The sequence below is a fragment of the Ananas comosus genome, linkage group 3, assembly GCF_001540865.1.
Source record: "Ananas comosus cultivar F153 linkage group 3, ASM154086v1, whole genome shotgun sequence".
Classification (NCBI taxonomy): Eukaryota; Viridiplantae; Streptophyta; class Magnoliopsida; order Poales; family Bromeliaceae; genus Ananas; species Ananas comosus.
In genome coordinates, this window is record NC_033623.1 from 7,782,607 (window position 1) to 7,804,148 (window position 21,542).

A 21,542-nucleotide genomic window follows, 5' to 3' on the forward strand; every position below is an offset into this window, starting at 1 on the left:
TAGTTCATACCTATTACTATCATCTTTTATATATGAGGATCGGAGTTGTATAAATGATGTATAAATGTAAAAGGTTTATGTTTTGGATGATCATGTGATGTATAATTATAAAGAAAAGAAAAAAAAAGAAAAGAATGTAAATGGTTAAATGTTTGTATATGGTTAAAAGTAATCATGATACTTGTATGTATGTAATAGTATAGAACTTTCACTTTTGGCTGTTGCTTGCCCTTGTGCAAGTCATGTATATTCATGTTCCGCTTGCGTAAATTATATAGATGATTGGTACATGTGTTGAACCTTGGGCGGACAAGAGAGGTGCTGTCCGTTCGGCGTCTGTTGGCGCGCCCGAACCGACCAAATAGGCGGGCTCGGGGCGTGACAGGTTGTCCCAAACAAACATTCGTTTATAGGACAGGTCCTAAATTTTTAAAGCTAGCTAGCCATGCATCTCTCTTATTAGAATATTGCTCATTAGAATAAGACAAGGAACCTGCTAACCCACGGTTTAGTATAAAAGGAACGAAAATTTGAGTATAAATTTTTGCACATATTCAAATTATAGTCTCCCCTCCTTCCCCTTCTCCTTTCTAACATTACTTAATTTGATACATAAATCCCCCTTTTTAGCTTCAACAGTTTAGAGATACACAAAACAATATTAACACCACCTGCTGCTTCTGCTGCTATATATTGTAATACTTGTACGCATGTTGACACCAACTCTCCCAATTCGATTCACCTTCTCTTCGCAAGCTGGAACGTCCGCTTCAAGAACTGGTTGGCGACGTCGTCGTTCCGGTGGCACAGCACTCGCAGTATCGTGTTCGGGTCGGAGCGGCTCCACCGCCCCGTCGTCGGCGGCATGGGGAGCACCCTGCAGTGCCCCGACCCAGACCCGCCACCACCGCCAATCCCACTGGCCTCGCATGCCGCAATGCTGAAGTCCTCGACGAGCCGCTCTGTCGGCTGCGACATCAGCCGCACGATCCCCTCCACGACCTCCGCCTCCCGCTCCACCACGTCCTCCGCCACCAGCCCCTCCCCGCACGTGCAGAACACGCGCTTCAGGCTCCGAAAGTCGTCCGCCACCATCTCGTAGTCTGACAGCATGAACGCCCGGTCGCTCCCACCCGCCAGCAGCACCATCAGGAACGCGTCGAAGGACGCCTTCATGACCTCCCTCACGGCCAGCGGCTGTGCACGGTCGACAAGGAGGGAGACAAGGAGAGTGAGGTTTTGCTTGAGGATGCGCAGGCCGGGGCGGATGCGGGTGTTGGCGACGTCGCCGACGTAGAGAGAGTCGTAGAAGGAGCGGCGCGAGTCAAGGAAGACGAGGCGGTACGCGGCAATCTCGGAGACGTGCTGGATGGCGGAGAGAACGGTGGAGCGGGCAACGTCGAAGCGGCGGGTGGAGGGGGCGACACGGCGGTTGGAGGAGACGGGGCCGGAGGAGGAGATGGCGGAGGGGGTGTGGGAGGAGGAGGAGGAGGAGAAGAAGGAGAGGGACTTGTCGAGGGAGAGGAGGTGGGCGAGGAGGTAGTGGAGGGTGTTGAGGCGGATGTACAGGCGCTGCGTGCCGCGGCTTGTGGAGGGGCGCGGGTGGTGGCCGTCCACCGCCGATGAAGATGAGCTGCCGCTTCGGCCGCCAACGATGCCGTGGATGGCACCGTCCCCCGCACGGCACGGGGTGGCCGCCCTCTTCCAGAGCCGGCCGAACCGGGAGTCCTGATTGCACCTCGTCAGGGGAGGGAGGGTGGGGAGGTAGCTGTGCTTGGTTCCTTATACAACCACAGTCATAAATAAACACACACGCACACACACAAAAACGTGTTAATTAAGAGCGCTTATTAGTCCTATCTTCTTTTTAGGGAACGTATAATAAGGAATGTAATAGTAATTACCACATATATACTGTCAAAAGAGATAGTAAATGATCAAATCATGAATAATATGATAATTTTATACTAATATGAGGCTTAGGAATAATTTTATTCTTTACTTTTGAAATAAAAAAATTGTTGTAGAGCACAACATAAAATGTGAAAGAGGTTTAGAATAATAATACAAATAACGATGACGAAGATTGAGCTTATAGTTTAACGTAATTTGTTGATGCACTTTTTTCTGAACAAGAAGGAATCAAGCCCTTAAAAATTCTAGCAACAGTCTGAGCCATGATATCGGAGTTGTTGTTGCAACCTTCATGCAAATCTTCAAATTTGATCTTTTAATGCAGACAACTACTTCTGAGTACTCTCAGTGCAGCTATGTGTGCTTAAAATATTCTAGCTATTATGTACTGCGAAAGATATATAGTTGTTTATATGATATATTACAATTTTAGCATATCAATAATTTTTCGAGAAATTTTCTGGTGTATGCATGACAGTACCATTGAAATTTAAATATAGAAGTTCTAATTTGCAAAACATAATGTTTGTTTTCTATTATGTTGATTTTACCTTTTTTCTTAAAAAGGTAACAATTAGAATCAAATGTGCCTTCATAACATGACAATTATTCAAAAGTTTGAAGAATTAATTGATGCTTAGTTTCGAGTTATATATAGTTGCATACTTTTAAATGCCTAGTTAATTTTAAAAGAGAAAGCTCAACTAATATTTGCAGAAAGGCCTGCAGATAATTTGGACATACCACAGGATGCAACAAAGGAGGTGTATTCCTGGAAGATACTCTCCAGGCCATCAGCAAGGTCTTGAACCATCTCATCCCTCGCTCCCACCGGAATCTCGAAGAATTCATCCACTGTCACCTTAGCCAACTTCATCAAATCCACTGCAGATTGCGCATATGGCTCATTTTTGGACCTCGGGATCCAGCTCTAAATGCATAGACATGTACACATCGATCCGACTTAATTAGCTATCATAATCTAATGTAAGTATCGAAATGACTTTCACTAAGAATTAAACAAATATTAGGCACATAAAAAGTATGAGACCTATCAGAACTCCGACCTATTTTGATCCGAGCCATTTGACGGTTCCCTGCTTCGAAATTTGAATGTATCATTCATTTGAACATGCTTAATGAAATGGTGTAACCTACGTACGTAATTTGTGCAAAATTTTTAAAGTGAGACAGTGGAATCAAAATAGGCCATAGTTCCAGACGAATTCTATACATGTTTGTTTATCTAGCTGTAAGTATCAAAATTTGCCCTGCTAATTAACATCTGATCTCTCCGGCTGCAGCACTTAGAAGATGAAAAAAGAACTCACCTCTGTTTCTTTTGCTCTTTTAAGGCACTCCTTCCCAATCCTCAGCCTCTCATCTATCCAAGATTTGAGGAGGCTCACCACAATGGAGTCCACTTCATAAGGGGCCATCTCCCTCACGATGCCCTTACCGCCGTCCTCGCACTCTGCGGAGTCCTCGACGACCATCTGCACCAATGCCTTCTCCAGTCTCCCCGCGGACTGCAGGACTCGAACCAGCTCGTTGGTCAGGCTGGTGATCTTGGCCACGTACTGCTTCAGCACCACGCCGAAGCAGTTGTGAAGGGTCACGACCGCGAGGGCCGTCGGGCCCGGGTGCCACCTCTTCAGTACGGGACTGTACGTTTCCTTCTCCAGTAGAGCCAATTGCTCGGTGTCTTTCGCCAGCTCCGTTAGGATGTTGCTCGGATCCTCATAAACTTCGGCGACCATGCTGTCGGCGTGTCCGATTCCATTCTCCAGTATCTTGCATGATGTAAAAGTGTTCGGCGAAAATGCAATTCATTCAATGGGGTGAATCTTCATGATGATAATAATAATTATTAAATTTACTCATTAATTAATTTAATTAATATATTTAAGTGCCTAATTCAATAGGTAATTAACAAACTAATTAATTTTTTAAAATTGAGTATTTAATGTGTTTGTCCAATTTTTCAATATTTATATTGATCAATTAATTAATATAATTATCTAACTAATTAAATAATTTACTAATTAATTAAAAAATACTTTTTATAATTAATTAATTTCTCCATTATCTAATGCAGTATTCATAGCTAAAAAATTTATTCATTTATTGAGTTATTATTTATTAATATTTTGATGTTCATTAATTAGGTAAAATATTTTTAGTTTAAAATTATAAATACTTTTATTTTTTTACTACAATTTAACTATTTAAATTTTATTTTTCTTATTTAATTTCTAAAAATAACTCATGTTTCATCCACATATTAAAAATTAGTATTAATTCGATCTGCTTATTATGGAAACTGTATATATACCAGAAAAAATTAAGTAATTTGTGATTTCTAAACTGCATTTGGGAAAGTGAAATGGCGTTGTGCCGCTAGAGAGGAAAAAGTTTAGAATGCGGCAGTCACATTACTGACGTATGCCTCCAACCAATTAAAATATATTTCTACAATTTATCCATATTATCACGGTCTTTAAAAAATAATTTTTTTATACTTTTATTTTAAAAATGATAAGATTAATTGGTTATAAATGATATAATGTGACCGCTACATAATAGACTTACTAGCTAGAGAGGGGCAAGAGTACGTGCGGCATCAAAATTTAAAAGAAGTGCAAGATTTTCACACCTTGGTGAAAGCATTCCTCATGGAAGACCTTATGTAGAAATCCACTCGGTTATTCGAAGAATTCACCATCCCACTTGCCTCTCGGTCGATGAATCCTACTCCGCTTCCCATGCCGGAAAGATCCTCAGCAATGATCTTGGTGGTCGAAAGCGCCACCGAGAGTACTTTATCCATATTCGCAGCCGAGCTCTTATCGAAACTTTCATGATAATCCAACAACTTCCTCTCCGCCCACGCCTGCATGGCGGTCAGGACGCTCGACAGCACCTTCACGTAACACCCCTCGCGGTCGGCCTTCTTCGCGTCGCTCGCCACCTCCGCCAACATGGCCAGCGTCGAGCATATCAAATCCGTTTCGACTTGTCCAGTGACCACGTACTGCTGGAATAGCGCCCAAGCGAAGCACGCGTTGTGGATCATCCTATTTATCCCCAAACATGGCCACGTCTTTCTCATCAGCTCGACGAGCTCGTCGACTTCGTCCAATATGACGGTCTCTTCGCGGTGATCGAACACCGACTGAAGAAGGGCTAAGTAGAGGTGGATGTTGAGCGGGTAGCCGTCGGCCCAATGGCAAGCGTCGGTCGGAGAGCCACCGTTGCAACTGCGCCACGCTAGGGAGAGCACGGAGTTGCACAAGTTCCGCATGGCGTCCGAGTTCTTGCTCGTGTCCATCGGCTTCAGCTCGCTCGCACGGATGACTTCGCGGAAACGGAGAGCCGCGGAGTTCAGCCGGTCTAGAGGGATCAAGGGGTGGGAGATGAGCCCGGCTTCGAGGACCTTGAGCTGGCGGCGTTGCCATTGGTGGTACTCCTGGGTGTCGTTGAATTCGGAGGGCTTCAGTTGTCGGAGGAGCTCCAGGGGAAGGATGATGGTCTCTGCTCTTCTTCCTACCTGTTAAGAATAGCTAATTAATTTAGACATCATAGTGTAAAGAGATGCATGCGTTCTTCCAAAGTTTGGATGTATCGTTTCTTAATTTTTCATTTTAAAACCTATAGATTAGGAACGAGAAACTAGAGAAAAAGATTGCGTGAATGTGCAAACGCACAAGAATTTGGGTCCTCTGTCCAAATACAACGTTACTCTATTTTGATGTTGTTTGCTGAGCCCTCAACATCTTTTACTGTTTTTCTTTACGTTGCTACGAGTAAACTTTCGTTTTTACCCAAAAAACATATAAGGTTCCGGACATTAAATAATATAGTATAAAAAATCTATTTCGGATATCAAAAAAAGCTGTTTATTGTACCGAAAAATCTTTGTTTTATTTTGTTACAGTATTTTACTTGGTTCACAAGCATGTCATAAATGCTTAATCTGGAAGTTCTAATAGACTAAAAATTATATTTTAGAACTGTTAGTAGTTTTCTATACTGATTTTGTATTATAGACAATAACCACTCAATTGATAACTCAAATTGAATATTCAAACTTGTATTTGTTAAGTGTTAACATATATACGAGCGAGGCCGCACGTAAATAAACATGGAGGATATATATAAATTGGGACTCACCTGACCAACGAGGGTCCGCATGAGGGTTTTTCGGAGCCGGCCGTCACTCTGGTCGGTCACGCGCATCTGTTGCCGCATGATCTCCGCGGACGTCATCGGCCGCTTCACCTTCCCAGGTGAACCGGGACTCCCGAGCCCTGCGGTGGGCCCCGACTGGCTCATCGACCTCATCAGCCGCGACGACCTCCTCGCTTTCAGTCCTAGCGCCTTCTTAATCTTGCTATTTACCAACATCATCCCTGTCCCGCCCTTCGGTCCCCCTCCCGTCGCCGATCCGTCCCCTCCGCCGTTGCCGCCGCTCGCATTTTCTGATGGATAATAGTTCAAGGCTCCACTCCTGCCATTAATATATATCGTAAGGCAAATTCTTCACATATGATACAATAATAACATTACATGCAAACCCGAAAGTATAGTCATTTCTTTCCCCTCTCGAATTGCCTCTACCGAGGCGACTGTTTAATGCGAGCAAGACCCACAAACCGGAATTATATTGCCATCCTCACCTGCCATTACCACCAAAGCCGGGTGAGGAGCGGCACGACATGAAGAAGAGCTCGTATGCGGTCTCACGCAACTCCGTGCGCGAGAGGGTCTCAAGATGGCCGAAGGGGCATTCGAGCATGACATCCCTGTAGTCGGGCTCGGTGTCGGTCGACAGGGAGACCGACGAGACGGAGGGGCGGCGACCCATTGTGCCGGGTCGTAGGTGGATAGCAGGTCGCGGCCGAGGGTAAGGTGTTAGAAGAAGGGAGAGAAGGGGGTCCCCAACATAGTATAGGTAGGTGCCTGTATTCTAGGTAAGGGGTAATTGGAGGTGAGGAGAGAGAGGGGGAAGGAAGGGAGAAGGAGGGAATCTGTTTGTTTTTGGTTATATTGCCTATGTTGTAGGGGTTTCACGAGAGTTTGCGGTAGGGGTGCCTCAGGTTGTCTGGCATTGAGTTGGCTGCCATCAATTTGCTAAATTTTGAGCAGCCATTTCTATATCCAACGTTTATCTCAGAGTTGGCTTCATCGTGAGGTTTTTTTTCCCGTACATTCTTCTTAGTGCTAAAGATGTGCATACTTTTTGTTTTATTTTACTTACTTTTCTTCCATAGTTGCTAATTATTGCTTTTAATCTGAGTTCCCCATCGTTGTGCGCCGTAAACCTGTTGGAAAAAGGCAATTTAATTCATTTATCCCAATCACTTTGTCAATTAGGATAAATTTTATTATTTTTGAACATTATCTTTTGTTGCGTTTCTTTCTTATCTTATAAATAGTTAAATGTTAATCAAATTAATTTCTTAGAAGATTTTGAATAAATTTAGATTGTACTTATCCCTATCAGGTCTAAGCCCTATAAATAGCTGCGTTTGGGTGTGACTTTATATATGATAACAAATAAAATGAAATAAAAGTTCTTCTCCTCTAATTAATTGTCAATTTCTTCCTTTTTATTTTTATTTCTCTATTCCTACGTTCTAAATAGTTGCAATGGTTTACTATATATTTATTTTTTAAAGCAATTTAAAACTTTCTTTTAGTCCATGGGTTTTCTGGACAGACCAATATCGTATGGACCTTACTAATTGAGAGCCTACATATAAGTCTTACATGTAAGTTTAGTCCCATATTAAAAACTATGACTTGTTGTTGCACCTTATATACTCTATTATTGTCAAGCTTATTGCTTTGCTGTTAATGCGAATTGTGCTTCCCACAAGGGAGGGACGGGGCCATGTATAGGCCCACAATGGCCATGGCCCCTCTAGATTTTTTAAAATTACAATAAGGTTTAGTATTAAGTTGTTGAACAAATTAAAATATTATAAATTTTGGGGACCAAAATGAAATTGTTTTGAAAACTAAAGGGTTGCTTGTGGGCCACGCATCACGCATGATGCATGCATCATGATGGCTTGCCCCCAGGCGCCACCGGCCCGCTCGCCTGTCTCGGCGCCTCCTCCCACACCAGTACACCACAATCCACACGTAAACATAACCACTCTCTCTCTCTCTCTCTCTCTCTCTCTCTCTCTCTCAGTTCCACACTTCCACTCCCAGGCTCAGAGCTCTCTCTTTTTCTGACTTCTCTCAAATTTCAATCTCTCTCTCCAGCCTCGAAACTCTAGCTCGCCAGAAAGCTGGGCGCCGGTGGTGCTCCCCCCTCGCCGCTCGGGCTTGGCGCCTCGAACTACGCGGCTACAGCCCTTCGGGCTTCCAATTTCTCTTGAATAATTCTTTGGTGATTGGTGAGTGAACCGTGAACATTTACTTTTATGTCAATGTGTGGTATGCCCTTGATTTATTTCTTATTGTTTGTTGAACTATTTAAATAATTATTAATATATATGCATGCTTTGATGCAGTGATGCTCAAATGTTCAATTCTAGTTTAAAGTCATCTTTTGCTGAATAAGAGAACTAGAAAAGTGAGTTGAATTTGTTTGACAGTATTCATTTTACATTTATAAGGAGGCTATAAAAACTCTACCATTTTGATTCTAAGGGAGAAAAATACTTAAAAGTTAAAAGAGTATCTGTAAGGTCTGAGATTTGGCAGTGTAGTTGAACTTTCTGTTGACGATGTTTTTGTGTGTAATTTAATTACAAAAGCACTCATCAAGTTTCAGAAAAAAAGAGTTAGAATGGAGATTTTACGCAATCTTTACTTTTCACTTAAAGTGAATAGGAACATGGGTTTTCGGAGAAGCCACGGTGTAGAGATGGCTTCTGGTGCGTATCGAACTCCATTCATAGCAATCCAATAGCTTGTTTTCAGTGGTTTGACTATTCTGGAACCAACGGCGCTGACGGATTTTAGGTTTGACGCATGGAATTCGAGAAAACTGGAGATACATATATTATATGTATTTGTGTGCGGGTTTTGCCATTTGTTGAGAGGATGGATTTTTTTGCGAATCCACGACCAAACTAAGCGAAACGAATCGTGGGTTTGATGTCTCTGTCGTCCTGATCGTACTGGTGCAATTCGTTCGCAAATCTGACGGACAGATCTACTGATATCCCGCGTCGATTGAGGAGGGGTCATTAATGGCAAAACGGTAATTTGGCGAAAAGCTCTACATTTTATGTACCAGTTTGCATGAAATCGAATGTGGGGGTGTATTTGCGTGTTTTACTCGCGCTGTGAGGGACTTGGTTCTAAACATCGGGTTTTTTGGGGACTATTGTGCATTTTTACCCTATGTATATATAGTCTTCTAGGGTTTTGCTCCAGGGAAACCCTAACCCTAGCCCCTAGCTGACTCCCGGCCGCTTCTGCTCCCTCCCCTGGGTGCGCAGCACGCGCCCCGGCCGCATGCGCACGCCACCGGCCGCCGGAGAAGGCTTTCTTTCTTTCTCTCTCCCTCATATTGCATGCACTCGGCTTCCCATCTCTGCCGAGAGCAAGTGAGGTGTCCCTCACCCTTCAGCCCCTCTCCAGCGCCTCCCCCGGAGCCACCGCGACCTCCCTCGCCGGTCGTCGCCGCCCTCGCGCACTGCTGCTGCCGCCCAGGCAGCTTGTGGCCGGACTGGGCCAGCTCGGGCCGAGCAAGCTTCAGCTCCCTTAAGTTGCACCGCCGCCATCTAGGGATGGTCGAGCCACCCTCCCCCGGAGCCCCAGCGACCCTTCCCGCCGACTGCCGCCGCCACCGAGCGCCACCGCCGTGCTACAGCCGCTCTGCAGTCTTCCTGGGCGTGTGCGGGCCGAGGTGAGCTTGCACCTCTTTCCCTGTGCCGCCGCCGCACGATGCCGCACCTGTGGCATCCCTCCGGCCTCTGGCAGTCCACCGCTGTCGTCCCTGAGCGCCCCGTCGGCCGCCATGGGCGCCGCGGCTTCCGGACCCGAACCCTAGCCAGTGCGGGCTCGAATTGCTCCGCCGTCGACGCCACTGCCTCCCGCAACAGTCCGGGGCTAGCCCCGACCTCCCTACGTCGGCCGCACTGGTCGGCCACCGGCGCTCCCGCCGAAGAGCCGCCGCCGGCCGTGCCCTAGCTCCCACTGCTCCGATAAGTCTTCGCTGTGCTGTATGCGAATAGTTTTCGATTTATCCTTGCTTTTTCGGTGATCCGAGGCTGTCCCGATGCCTCCGGAGGTGAGCACGGTGATCGCTGGTCAGTTCTGATCACAGTGCTCACCTCACTTTGGATTAGCGGTTGCCGAAACTCTATTTTCAGTGCAGTTTTTCCGAGTGCGCGTTGTTCGCTGAATGTTCGGGTTGCTCCCGTGCCTTCCACAGTGAGTCATTGTGCTTCGGATCGTGAGCATGGCCTTCGGCACATCGAGACCTGTCAGTACCTGTCTCGGCGGACCTCGAAAGTCCTTGGTTTGCGTTAGCGAGCTACAAAATCACTTTATTTACATAAAATAATATATTTTATGTAAATGTAGGGACTTTTATGTAATTTTGCATCTTGTGGCTACTGTGGGCAGTACGTACGTATGGTAAGTGACTTCTGGACTGATCGTCTAAGGTCCGTTAGCCTTCGCAGAAATCGGAGGTCGATTTCGGTGCGTTTTTCGTCAAAATTCGCCGACAAAACGCGGTTTCGGTTCGGATTTCTTTTGACGTCATTTTGTTTGCCCTGAGAGTTGTCGCTGAGCCTTGTCGGCTAGTCACCATCGTCATATCGTGGGTTCGGAGATGACGGGTTAGCGACGGTGGGTTCCGGTGTCGAAATTGACACTTCTGGGAATCCGAATCCGAATAATTATCCGCCGATAATTGTTTGGTTGCGTAATCTTGTGTTTGCTGCCAAGACATCCAAATCGATGTGTCTGGTGGCAGCGGGTGACTCGTGGCACAAGTCGGTTAGTTTTGGGACACTTAGTGGGTCTCGACGGCGTCCCGTTGTGATTTTTGGGACTTCCGGCGAGTTACGGTGATCAGTTTTGGGAAACCGATTTTGGGGACTTGTGTGGGGTTTCTGAGTTGGGTATTTTGGATTGGTGGGTTGGATACTGACCCGATGGATCTTCGTAGGTCTGGTTGACTTGCGCGCACCCAGTTTTCCAACGCGATAATGACAGGTGGATGCTTCGAGCTGGTAGTCGGTGAGATTATTTCACCTTCCTCTGTTCTTCTATTTCAGCATTGTAGTCTCTACATGTCAGTTGCTTTGTTATCGTTCGTTTATCTATACCTTATTGATTGCATATATATTGTATCTCTGTGGACCTTGGGTCCAGGCAACACATCGACTCCTTTGTCGTGTGTTTCGATCTGGTTGATCATGGTTCGCCGTTGTACGCCCTTATAGCTGGCTTCGGCCAAGGCATCGGCTTCCTGCTGGCTTTCGCATTGAGCATATCAGCAAGATTTAGTCACAACGCTTGGGTATATTCATTGACACCAAGTCGATTTGGCCACCGACCAGAGGTGTACTTATCCGGATGGGTCGTCCAGTGAGCGGATGAATCAGGTAAGTGCAAGCATTGTGACAGGCAACGCTTGAGGTCTGTAGACCAATATAGCAGGCACTAAATTGGGTACAATTTTGGTTTGGTTGCCTTGAGGCATACTCGACATTGTATTCCTTATAGTAGCAGTTTTATTACTTTCTTCTTATCATATCTGTTATAGTTACTGTAGTTCTCTTTCGTATCATAGCACATGTACTTTGTTTACTTTACCTCATTTGGTTTTCGGTGATTACGACTTGCCTTCGTGGCTCTGTCGTACCCACTGGAAAACCTTGATTGTGGTTTCTCACCCCCCATTTTTCCAGGTAGTTTGGTCAAGGAGTTAGCTTTTGGGCACAACGGGAGGACATTCTAGCTAATCTGCAGTAGCGACTGTCACCCGGGTTATTTTTATGTCCGCTTCTAGTAATTTAAATAATTAAATGGTTCAATTAGATGATCCCTATGAATGTTTGAATGTTCGTGAACTTGTTTGAGTTGGTGATTTCCATTATGCATGCGATTGGAGATTTTTGGATATGTGGTTTTGGTTTTATAGATGATTGGTTCGGTTCTTGGATTTGTGTATTGATGCATCATGATTTTCTACCCCTCGAGGTAGTCGGAGTTCAAAATGAAGTTTCCGAATGAAAAACAGTTTTAAAAAGATTTTCGAATGGTTTTTATTAATGATTGAATAGAGTTTAACAACAAAGCTTTCGGGTGGGGAGCATTTTTAAATAGGACGACTGTTGTACTGTGCATCGCATCATCCAGCGCCTGAGGAGTGTTTAGAGGCATGCATCATTTCTTTGTATTTGTGGTGGGTCTGTACGTAACGTGGGCCAGGTTAGAAAAAAAAATTGGCACGTTTTCCGTAACTCTGATTTCAAAAATGACATTAATTATAAAAAAGATATTTAAAATCGGCCCCGGGGCGTGACAGTATCAAAGTATATTATTGACCTGAATACAGAAATAAAACTTTTCATCCATTATTAACAAGTACATGCGTTTCATGAAACTTTTCATCTATTATTAACAAGTACTCTGTAATGCTATAATCTATTTAAATTTTGAATATTTTGACCTTCTCTTAGTTTTTAACAAATTGAATTCATTCAAAAAAAAAAAAATGAAAAATTTCTGGGGCCTTCCAATAGCAACTATTGGATTTTAGTATTTGAGAATATAAAGTATTATAGTAGATCCAAAATTTTGAATTCGTACAAGTTCCTTCTTTATGAACAAGAGTTTTTTCTCTTCTCGGCTAGCTGTTAGTAAAATAATGATTATTTGCAATTTATTTTTAAATTTTATTTCTTTTACATAGTTTTACATGATTTACAAATTATCTTATATAGATTAGATCTTAATATTTGAATTTTTTGACATAATTTTTGTAGATCTCTAAACTGTTATTATTTTAATAGCAAAGACAACTACACTCAATTCTTATTTTAAAAGAAAAATATTGAAAACGCGGAAGCTAATAAACAAGAAGCTATTTGTAGAGATGAGGCTATGGGTTCCCAAAGTTGTCGTTTGAAATCTCCAAGAATAGAAGTTAAAGAGGTTAATAACATGTCCTTTGAGCATTATCCTGAATTACGACCTCAAATTTGGAATTATCCTGTAGAACAACGTGATGAAGTTCGACGAGCATATATAATCAATAGTCCATATCAACTGAGACTTTTGGAATATCCAAAAAGTGGGCCTCCTTCTCATTAATGTCGCTTTCAACCTTTATGGTTTGAATCATTTAAATCATGGTTAGAATATTCTCCAATCAAAGATGCTATATTTTTTCTATCGTGATTTCTTTTTAAAAACCACATGGGCATTCTTCACAAAATGCCTTCACTGTTGACAGTTTTCATAATTGGAAGAAAGTGAAAGATGGAAAAAGATGTGTTTTTCTAAATCATATAGGTAGAGAACCAAACTCGCCTCATAAAGTTGCCGAAAAAGCTTGCGAAGACTTGATGAAACAATCTCAACATATTTAAAATGTGCTTCATAGACATCATCACAGCAAAAAGCAGACAATCGTTTACGCCTTAAAGCATCAATAATTGCTGTTATATATCTTACTTTTCAAGAATATGCTATGAGAGGTCGGGACGAAAGTAAAGAATCTATTGATCGGGGTAATTTTTTGAAAATGTTGAAGGTGTTCTCTTTTCTTAATGAAGATATTGCAAAAGTTATTTTAGAAAATGCTCCGCAAAATGCTTCTTATATTTCGCCGGATACACAAAAAGAAATTTTGCAAGTTCTAGCAGAGAAATTAAGAAGAAAAATTCGAGATGAAATTGGCGACTCAAAATTTTTTATAATGGTTGATGAAGAACGCGATGAGTCTATTAGGACTCGAATTTTCTGATCCTTGATCCAGTCAAAGATCCTCCTCGAAGAACGTGTAGGGATGAAAAACGACTTCGAAAAGTGACCTTCGAAGTTTGCGCCCTTTGACTGGATCAAGCGATTCGACTGATGAGGGATCGGATCAGCTGAGTTCGAAAATCTCTAACTGTGGAATCGGTTCGACTGGATGAGCCGAATGTACGGACTGGCACAGAAACTAGGGTCGGCCGAAGAGCCGAATGGATGAAAACACAGTGATTGGTCGGCTTAAAGAACCGAAAGCCTTTAAATATATTGAAACTGACTGGTAGAAAGAATACAGGGATCGAGTGTGCCTATGAGCATACAGACTCGGTTGATCTAGTTTACTTCTACTCCTAGAGAAAAACAGTAAATGCTGGAAAGTAAAAGGTTACAAGTAGACTACTCCTAAGAAATGCAAAGAAATTGCATAGAAAATAAGGGTAGTCTTCTGTTCACGGGAAAAATACCCCTATTACAGGCTTCAAAGTTACTATTTATAATATCTTATCAGCCCACATTATTAGTTGGTTATAGTAGTGGGGGAAGTGGTGTAGCCATGATCATGAAAGTTACGCCCCACTTCTCAATCGTTCTCGCCTAAACGCTCTTGTCCTTCAGGCGCCTTATTGCCGACTCCTGGTGTACCACGTGTCCTTATTTTTTTGGCTTATACGTGGGTTAGGTCGGTATTGTTAATTTTTTGGCATCAACAATGCCCCCCCAATAGTCTTTCGAATGAACAATAGTCTTTCGAATGAGCATTCGAATGACTATTGGTGACAAATCAACGGCTCAATGACACAGCCGAGACCCGAGCTTTAGTTTTGTTGGTCTTGGTCGGCTTAAAGAAAACGGCTCTTTATCATCCCAGCCACATATACTTCGGCTTCATCAGCCGATTCTTTACTTTTACTCGATTGATGGCTCTTCTTGAACCGAATGTTCTTTTATCAAGGATTTCTTTTTGAAGAAAGTGGCTCCTTACCAGCCGCATATACCTCGGCTTCATCAGCCGATTCTTCAGTTTCACTCGATTGGCTTGGTTTTTCTTAAACCAACTGTTCTTATATCAAGGATTTCTCTTTGCCTTTGCTTTGATTTTTATATCGGCTCCATTGCAGTCGATCGTTCTCACTTTCCTTCCGGAATTGCTCATATTGGGCAACTCTAACACCTAGATCAAATATGTTAGAAAAATACTTATCTTCGAAATAGTCTTTTACTTAAAATGCAGACCATTTAACGCCATTTTGGTGAACTCTGATTCCGACATTCTCATAAAGCACTGGATTTTGGCTATTTTGAAACGGTTCAAATACTCTTCGACCGTTTCACCTGACTTTTGCCGGTATAAAGTCAAGTCGGCGACCGATAATTGTGGCTCCGACCTATAGAATTGCTTATGAAATTTTCTTTCCAATTCGTCCCAATCTCGGACAAAATTGGCTTGTAAATTTGTATACCAAGTAAACATCGTTTTAGTTAACGACGTATTAAATAATCGAAATTTCAAAAATGAGTTAGCAGCCGCTTCTCTACATTGGGCCGTGAACCGGGCTACATGCTCCACTATATTCTCGGTCTCATCGCCCGAGAACTTGTCGAACTTTGGCATTTTCCAGTTTGCCGGATATGGATTCTCCGCGTCGATGTTTGCGAGATATAGGGATCTAAATACAGGCCGCACTGCCGACCTCGCCCCCACACCAAATGTGTTCCGAATAACCTCTTCTATTTGAGCGTATAACTCATTATTTTTTGCTGCCGAAGTAGGAACCAGGGCCGGAACCACATTCGGCCCTAAAGGCTGTCCGTAATTTTGCATTTTAGAGTTGAGTTCCTGCAAACTGTTGGGGCCTTGCCCCCCAGCCCTTACGCCCTCGTTTTGGGGCTGGTAAGCTGGTAAAGGAGGTAAACCCGATACAATCTCCAACTGCGGGCCGACGCTTATATTCGCCGGCCTATAAGCAGCCTGGAAAGGTGCCATTTGCGGTTGCTCCTGTGAGACCGCCGGCGTGACGGGATTTTGTTGCACCGGCATATTTAGGGGCCCCTGTTGCCTCTCGTAAGGTTGCTTGTTTCGGATAAATAACTGTCTGATTTGAACAATATTTTCATTGTAGGCCATGATAGCGGCCAATACCGTGTCTAGTTGAGCAATACTTTGATGAATATTTTGATCTACAGTTTGCAGGATTCGGGTCATCTGGACGAGTGCCTGAGTTAGACTCGGCTCTTGATGAGCCGACTGTTCACTAGTCTCTCCTCCAACAGGTAGTACCGTCTGATTCTCATTCGTATTTTCGGCGCTACTAGCTTGGTCATTTCCTGAAGGCCTGGGAATGGCTCTATTCCGGAGGTTCGTAGCATTATCATCAGCCATAGGACAAAGTATAGATTAGGAATACCTGAGTGAGTCCCACTGGGCGTGCCAAAATTTGTTAGGAGCCGAATTCCTCGATTCTTGACCCGGTCAAAGATCCTTCTCGAAGAACGTGTAGGGATGAAAAACGGCTTCAAAAAGTAACCCTCGAAGTTTGCGCTGTTCGACTGGATCAAGCGATTCGACTGATGAGGGATCAGATCAGCCGAGTTTGAAAATCTCTAACTGTGGAATCGGTTGGGCTGGATGAGCTGAATGTACGGACTGGCACAGAAACTAGGGTCGGCCAAAGAGCCGAATGGATGAAAACATAGTGATTTGTCGGCTTAAAGAGCAGAAAGTCTTTAAATATATTGAAACTGACTAGTGGAAAGAACACATGGATCGAGTGTGCTTATGAGCATACAAACTCGGTTGATCTAGTTTATTTCTACTCCTAGAGAAAAACATTAAATGCTGGAAAGTAAAAGGTTACAAATAGACTACTTCTAAGAAATGCGAAGAAATTGCATAGAAAATAAGTGTGGTCTTCTGTTCAAGGGAAAAAGACCCTTATTACAGGCTTCAAACTTACTATTTATAATATCTTATCAGCCCACATTATTAGTTGGTTATAGTAGTGGGGAAAGTAGTGTGACTATGATCGTGGAAGTTCCGCCCCACTTCTCATGGAAGTTACGCCCCACTTCTCAATCGTTCCCGCCTAAACGCTCATGTCCTTCAGGCGCCTTATTGCCGACTCCTGGTGTACCACGTGTCCTTATTTCTTTGGCTCATACGTGGGTTAGGTCGGCGTGTTAATTTTTTGGCATCAACAGAGTCAAAAAAGTAGTTAGCTATTATTTTGAGATTTGTTGATGTACAAGGTTTTGTTCAGGAAAGATTTTTTGGTCTTATTCACATCTCGGATACTAAAGCATTAACCTTGAAAATTGCAATATATTCTGTTTTTCTCATTATAGTCTTGATGCTCAAAATATTCGTGGACCAGGTTATGACAGAGCGAGTAATATGAGAGGTGAATAGAATGGATTACAAGCATTAATTTCTAATGATTGTCCCAATGCTTACTATATCCATTGTTTAGCCCATCGTCTCCAATAGGCTTTGGTTGCGGCATCTAAAGATATTCTTGAGGTTTATGAATTTTACTCAAAATTAAGTACTGTTGTCAACATTGTTGGATTTTCTACCAACTAACTGTCCCTGGAGCAAGTAGCAAAGGGCTTGGCGGTTGGTACCCAAGGTCCTAAGTTCGAATCCTCGTTGATTCACATTTCCAGCTAAGTTTATTTCTAAATGAAATAAACGAAGCGGGTAGCGTGCTACCTATCTCTCAAAAACAACAAAAAAGCTTCATAGTTTTGAAATTGCAGAACTGATTGAAAACAAAGAGCTTGAGATAGGAACTGGACTCAATCAAGTTGGCACGTTGCAAAGGGCTGGTGATACTCATTGGAGTTCACACTTCAAATCTATTACAAGTTTGCTAAGAATGTTTAAAGCAACATGTACAGTTTTAAAGAATATTATTAATGAAGGATCCAATGCATTTCAACGTAGTGACACACATTTAGCTCATAAGTCAATGATATCTTTTGAATTTGTGTTTATCTTACATCTCATGAAAGAAATAACGTAGGTGACTTACATTCTTTGTCAACATTTGCAACGTAAATGTAATACACTGAACTTTTGCAAATTGCAAAGTTCGAGTGTGAGGAAAGAGTTGTGGATCTAGCCTACATGTTTTAAAAGGCTTGGACAAGTTTTTGGACAAGTTAGAGAGTGATCGGATTGCCGGAGAAAAGAAAGTGCATTGCTCCCGTGAATTGGGCAGCTTTTGCATTGTGTACCGGTACAAGCATTATGCTGTACCGGTACAGCAAGCAGCAGCTGCAGCAGGTGCGTGGCAGCAGGGTTCTTTAGGTCTTTTTGCTTCCTATTTTTATCCCTTATGCCCAGCTCGACCAGGGATACTCAGTAGATGTTGCTGGAGCTTAGAATTTGGTCCTCCACCTTTTCTCTCTCTCTCTCTCTCTCTAGGGTTTTTCTCTCTCTACGGAAAAGCCGCCGATTCGAGTTGATTTCGCGCTCCGGCCGACGCTCGCTATTTTAGTACTCAATGGATGCTTTCAGCACGTGGGGAGGAGGATTTTTCTCTGAGTTTTCTGTGGGGTTAGTACCAAAGAAGCTGAATCTCAGCTTTCAAAAAGGAATTAGCTCAATTTTCTCTCTAGTGGTGCTTTAGTATTGGAATTTGATGTGTTTTGGTGTCATTGCTTCCAACTAAATTTGGGGATGTTTGCAGCAGCTTGAGAAGAGTTAATTAGCTGTGAATTAACCACCTTGGACCAGAAATAAGCTGCTTTAAAGCTAGTTAAAGGTAAAGTATGATTTCTAAAGCTATTTTGGAACTATACGCGAATTAATCAAGTAACTTGACACGGTTTGAGATTGCTTCTTCGCAGCAGGTTTCCGAATTAAACTGAGCTTAATTGGTGACATTGGGGACTGGTCTAGAAGGTGTTCTAACCCAGAGTAAGCAGGAATTTCTGCTAGAAATCCAATTTTACAAGAATTCGGCTATTTTAGCTAGTATACTAGCATTCTAATGCCGTTTCGATGTTGTTCGCAGCAAGAGTGCGATCGACTTTTGGAGTGACTTCAGCTGACTTGTGGAAGCTCTTGAAGACTCAACTTGAGGTATTAAGCTAGCCCGAAGCAGGGAATTAAGTTATTACTTTGTACTATGTGTGATTGGAGCCGAAATTGGATTATTAAGTAATCATTTCGACGCGGTTTTGATGCTTTGTTTTCAGCAGGTCCAGAGACCGTTTGAGCTGAGTTTGGAGCTTCTGTTGGGCTGTTTTGAGCTTAGTGATAGGTGGGTTTGACCTAACCAGAGCAAGTGAAGCTCCCCTATGTTCTATATGTGACTATAGAATTGGTATAGTGTGTGTATTTGGGATTATTGTGATTGGTAAAGTACTTGGAGCATGTCACTATAACATTTGATGTAATTGCAATAGAACCTCTATGAAGTAGAGAGCATTCATGCATAAAAGTATTCATGCATAATAGTATTCTTGTTTCGTTCAGTAGAACAACCAAGAGCTAAGTTTATAATGCTTCTATAAAGTAGAGACCAATGATACTCTCTTGACTCTAAAATAGAGAACTATGACATGATTTGTGACTATAATGATAGTGCCATGATAGTTGATAGTTTCTAATGCCACATGTGAATTCGCATTATTCTCACATGCTTACTAATCTAGTGGATACTAGTTATTGTCAATATTCTTTATATTGAGAATTCCGATCAATAGATCGAGGGTAGAACATAGCATACTATGCCATGATGTTTGAGATATGTTGGACTATGAGTTTTGCTTGCTTGCCATTGTGCTCATTCACACATGCTTATGAGGGTAGCTCCCTACAAGCCGGCACTCCGGAATTGGCCTACGCGACAGTTGCTCGCCCGTGCGGGATTGGGTGCCGAAGTGGATTGCCGTGGAGAGTGTATACTACCACGGGGCCATTAGGCGCGGCGCAAGCTGGACTACCTGGGGTAGGTCCTGATGAATAAAAAGGAAAACTCTAAATGAGATTAAGTACTAAATGACTTATGACAGTAATGAATGTTTATCTGTTACAGTAAAAATTTACATATTCGTGCTTATGTTTATGTTATATTCATTACTGCAGAGATTATGATTACATGTTGGTTACATGCTCATCACTCGTTAGCATTGCGTTTATATATATATCATGCAATCATTGTTTTTACGTTCATTTAGTACATCATGAGCCTAGTGGTGTAATTCGCCGAGGCTGGCGGCTTACCCACTGGGAACTATTGTTAATAGTTCTCACGCCCTTTTTATTATTATTTTTTACAGAGCCATCTACAGGAGAGGCTAGGGAACGTGGCAAGGGAGTCGCGTCTAGCTAGACATTGCTAGGGGCATGCTAGTCGATCACCTTACTACTCGGGCTACGGCCGAGGGTGATGTCCCTGTGTAGAGAGAGACCACCATTGTACAGATGTTTTGTATATCTAGTGATGTATATTTACTATTTGGACCAGATGTTGTAGCTGTGATGTCTTCTCTTTTTGTTGAGATTTAGGATTGTTCACTTCTTGTTCTATCTGTTGATAGTAGCATCGACTTATACATTGCTCTGATATCAGGATAGGAATTTCTATATTTTTTTTTCCTATCGACTTGTGTATCGTAGACGCCTTATATACTGCAGGTGTATGGCGGGTCTGTGCACGTACTGGATATGCTTCCGCTGGTATCCGGGCGTGACAGTAAATCTCAAGATATTCTTAATGCTATGTATTTTGTGGCATCAACAAAATCACTTATTCAAAAGCTTAGAGATGAAGGATGGGATTCTCTTTTTGACAAAATAAAGTTATTTGTGCAAAGTATAACATAGAAGTTCCAATTATGTCTGCTCCTTATGTAGGAAGGGGAGGTCGTGCTCACCGTCAACGAGACAATATTACACTTGAGCATCACTATCGAGTTGATATGTTTTATGGTGTAATAGATTGTCAATTGCAAGAATTGAATACAAGATTTAGTGACAATATGATAGAATTACTTACTCTAAGTTGTGCTTTGGATCCTAAAGATGGTTGCAGATCTTTTAATATTGATGACTTTTGTAATCTTGCGGAAAGGTATTACCCTCAAGATTTTAGCGAGTTTGAAAGAAAAGGGTTGAAAATAGAACTTCATCATTATGAATTTGAAATTTCGCGACATTTCGACTAGCAAAAATTGACAACTATTTCTGAATTATGTCAATGGTTGGTGGCAATAAAAAAGTTAGAAATATATCCACTTCTCTACCGATTAGTTAAGCTTGTATTACTTCTTCCAGTTTCAACTACAACTACTGACCGGGTATTTTTCGTGATGAATATTATCAAAATCGATCTCCGGAATAAGATGGATGATGACTTTCTCACTAATTCTTTGATCGTGTATATTGAAAGAGAAATTGCCGAGAAGTTTACTATTGATTCAATCATTGATGGATTTCGTGACTTGAAAGAGTGCCGAGTGAAAGTTTTGAGGAGCCCAAGGATCTATCTAGATTGTATCTAACACCTAGAGCGGGGTGAATTGGTGTAATAGCCAAAAACCACAAATCTCAATGAGATAAAAAATAATGCAGAAAATAAAAATCACACCGAGATTTACATGGAAAAACTCCAACTTGGAGAAAAACCCACGGGACCAACACGCGGAAAAATAATTCA

General features: G+C 42.5%; 1 protein-coding gene and 1 long non-coding RNA gene across 2 annotated transcripts; one reads left to right on the forward strand and one right to left on the reverse strand.

Annotated features, from left to right (window-relative positions):
• On the reverse strand, positions 482 to 6,989 carry LOC109707322. Its single transcript, XM_020228497.1, has 6 exons — positions 6,594 to 6,989; positions 6,088 to 6,424; positions 4,571 to 5,464; positions 3,246 to 3,707; positions 2,659 to 2,845; positions 482 to 1,781 (listed from the first exon to the last, which is right to left on the reverse strand). Exons 1-6 carry the CDS (start codon positions 6,779 to 6,781, stop codon positions 739 to 741), a joined length of 3,111 nt encoding a protein of 1,036 aa, XP_020084086.1. The 5' UTR covers positions 6,782 to 6,989; the 3' UTR covers positions 482 to 738.
• On the forward strand, positions 18,756 to 20,202 carry LOC109707041. The gene is made up of 4 exons (XR_002215398.1): positions 18,756 to 18,796; positions 18,894 to 18,961; positions 19,078 to 19,142; positions 20,164 to 20,202. It is a non-coding gene; the product is annotated as an uncharacterized LOC109707041 (long non-coding RNA).

Bases quoted from the DNA above. Each gene is read 5' to 3' on its own strand.
- LOC109707322 (XM_020228497.1), bottom strand. From the start codon at position 6,781: ATGGGTCGCCGCCCCTCCGTCTCGTCGGTCTCCCTGTCGACCGACACC. The intron at 5,465-6,087 runs GTGAGTCCCAAT...TATTCTTAACAG, and splicing joins TGCGGACCCTCGTTGGTCAG to GTAGGAAGAAGAGCAGAGAC. The intron at 1,782-2,658 runs GTATGTCCAAAT...TGGTTGTATAAG, and splicing joins CTCCTTTGTTGCATCCTGTG to GAACCAAGCACAGCTACCTC.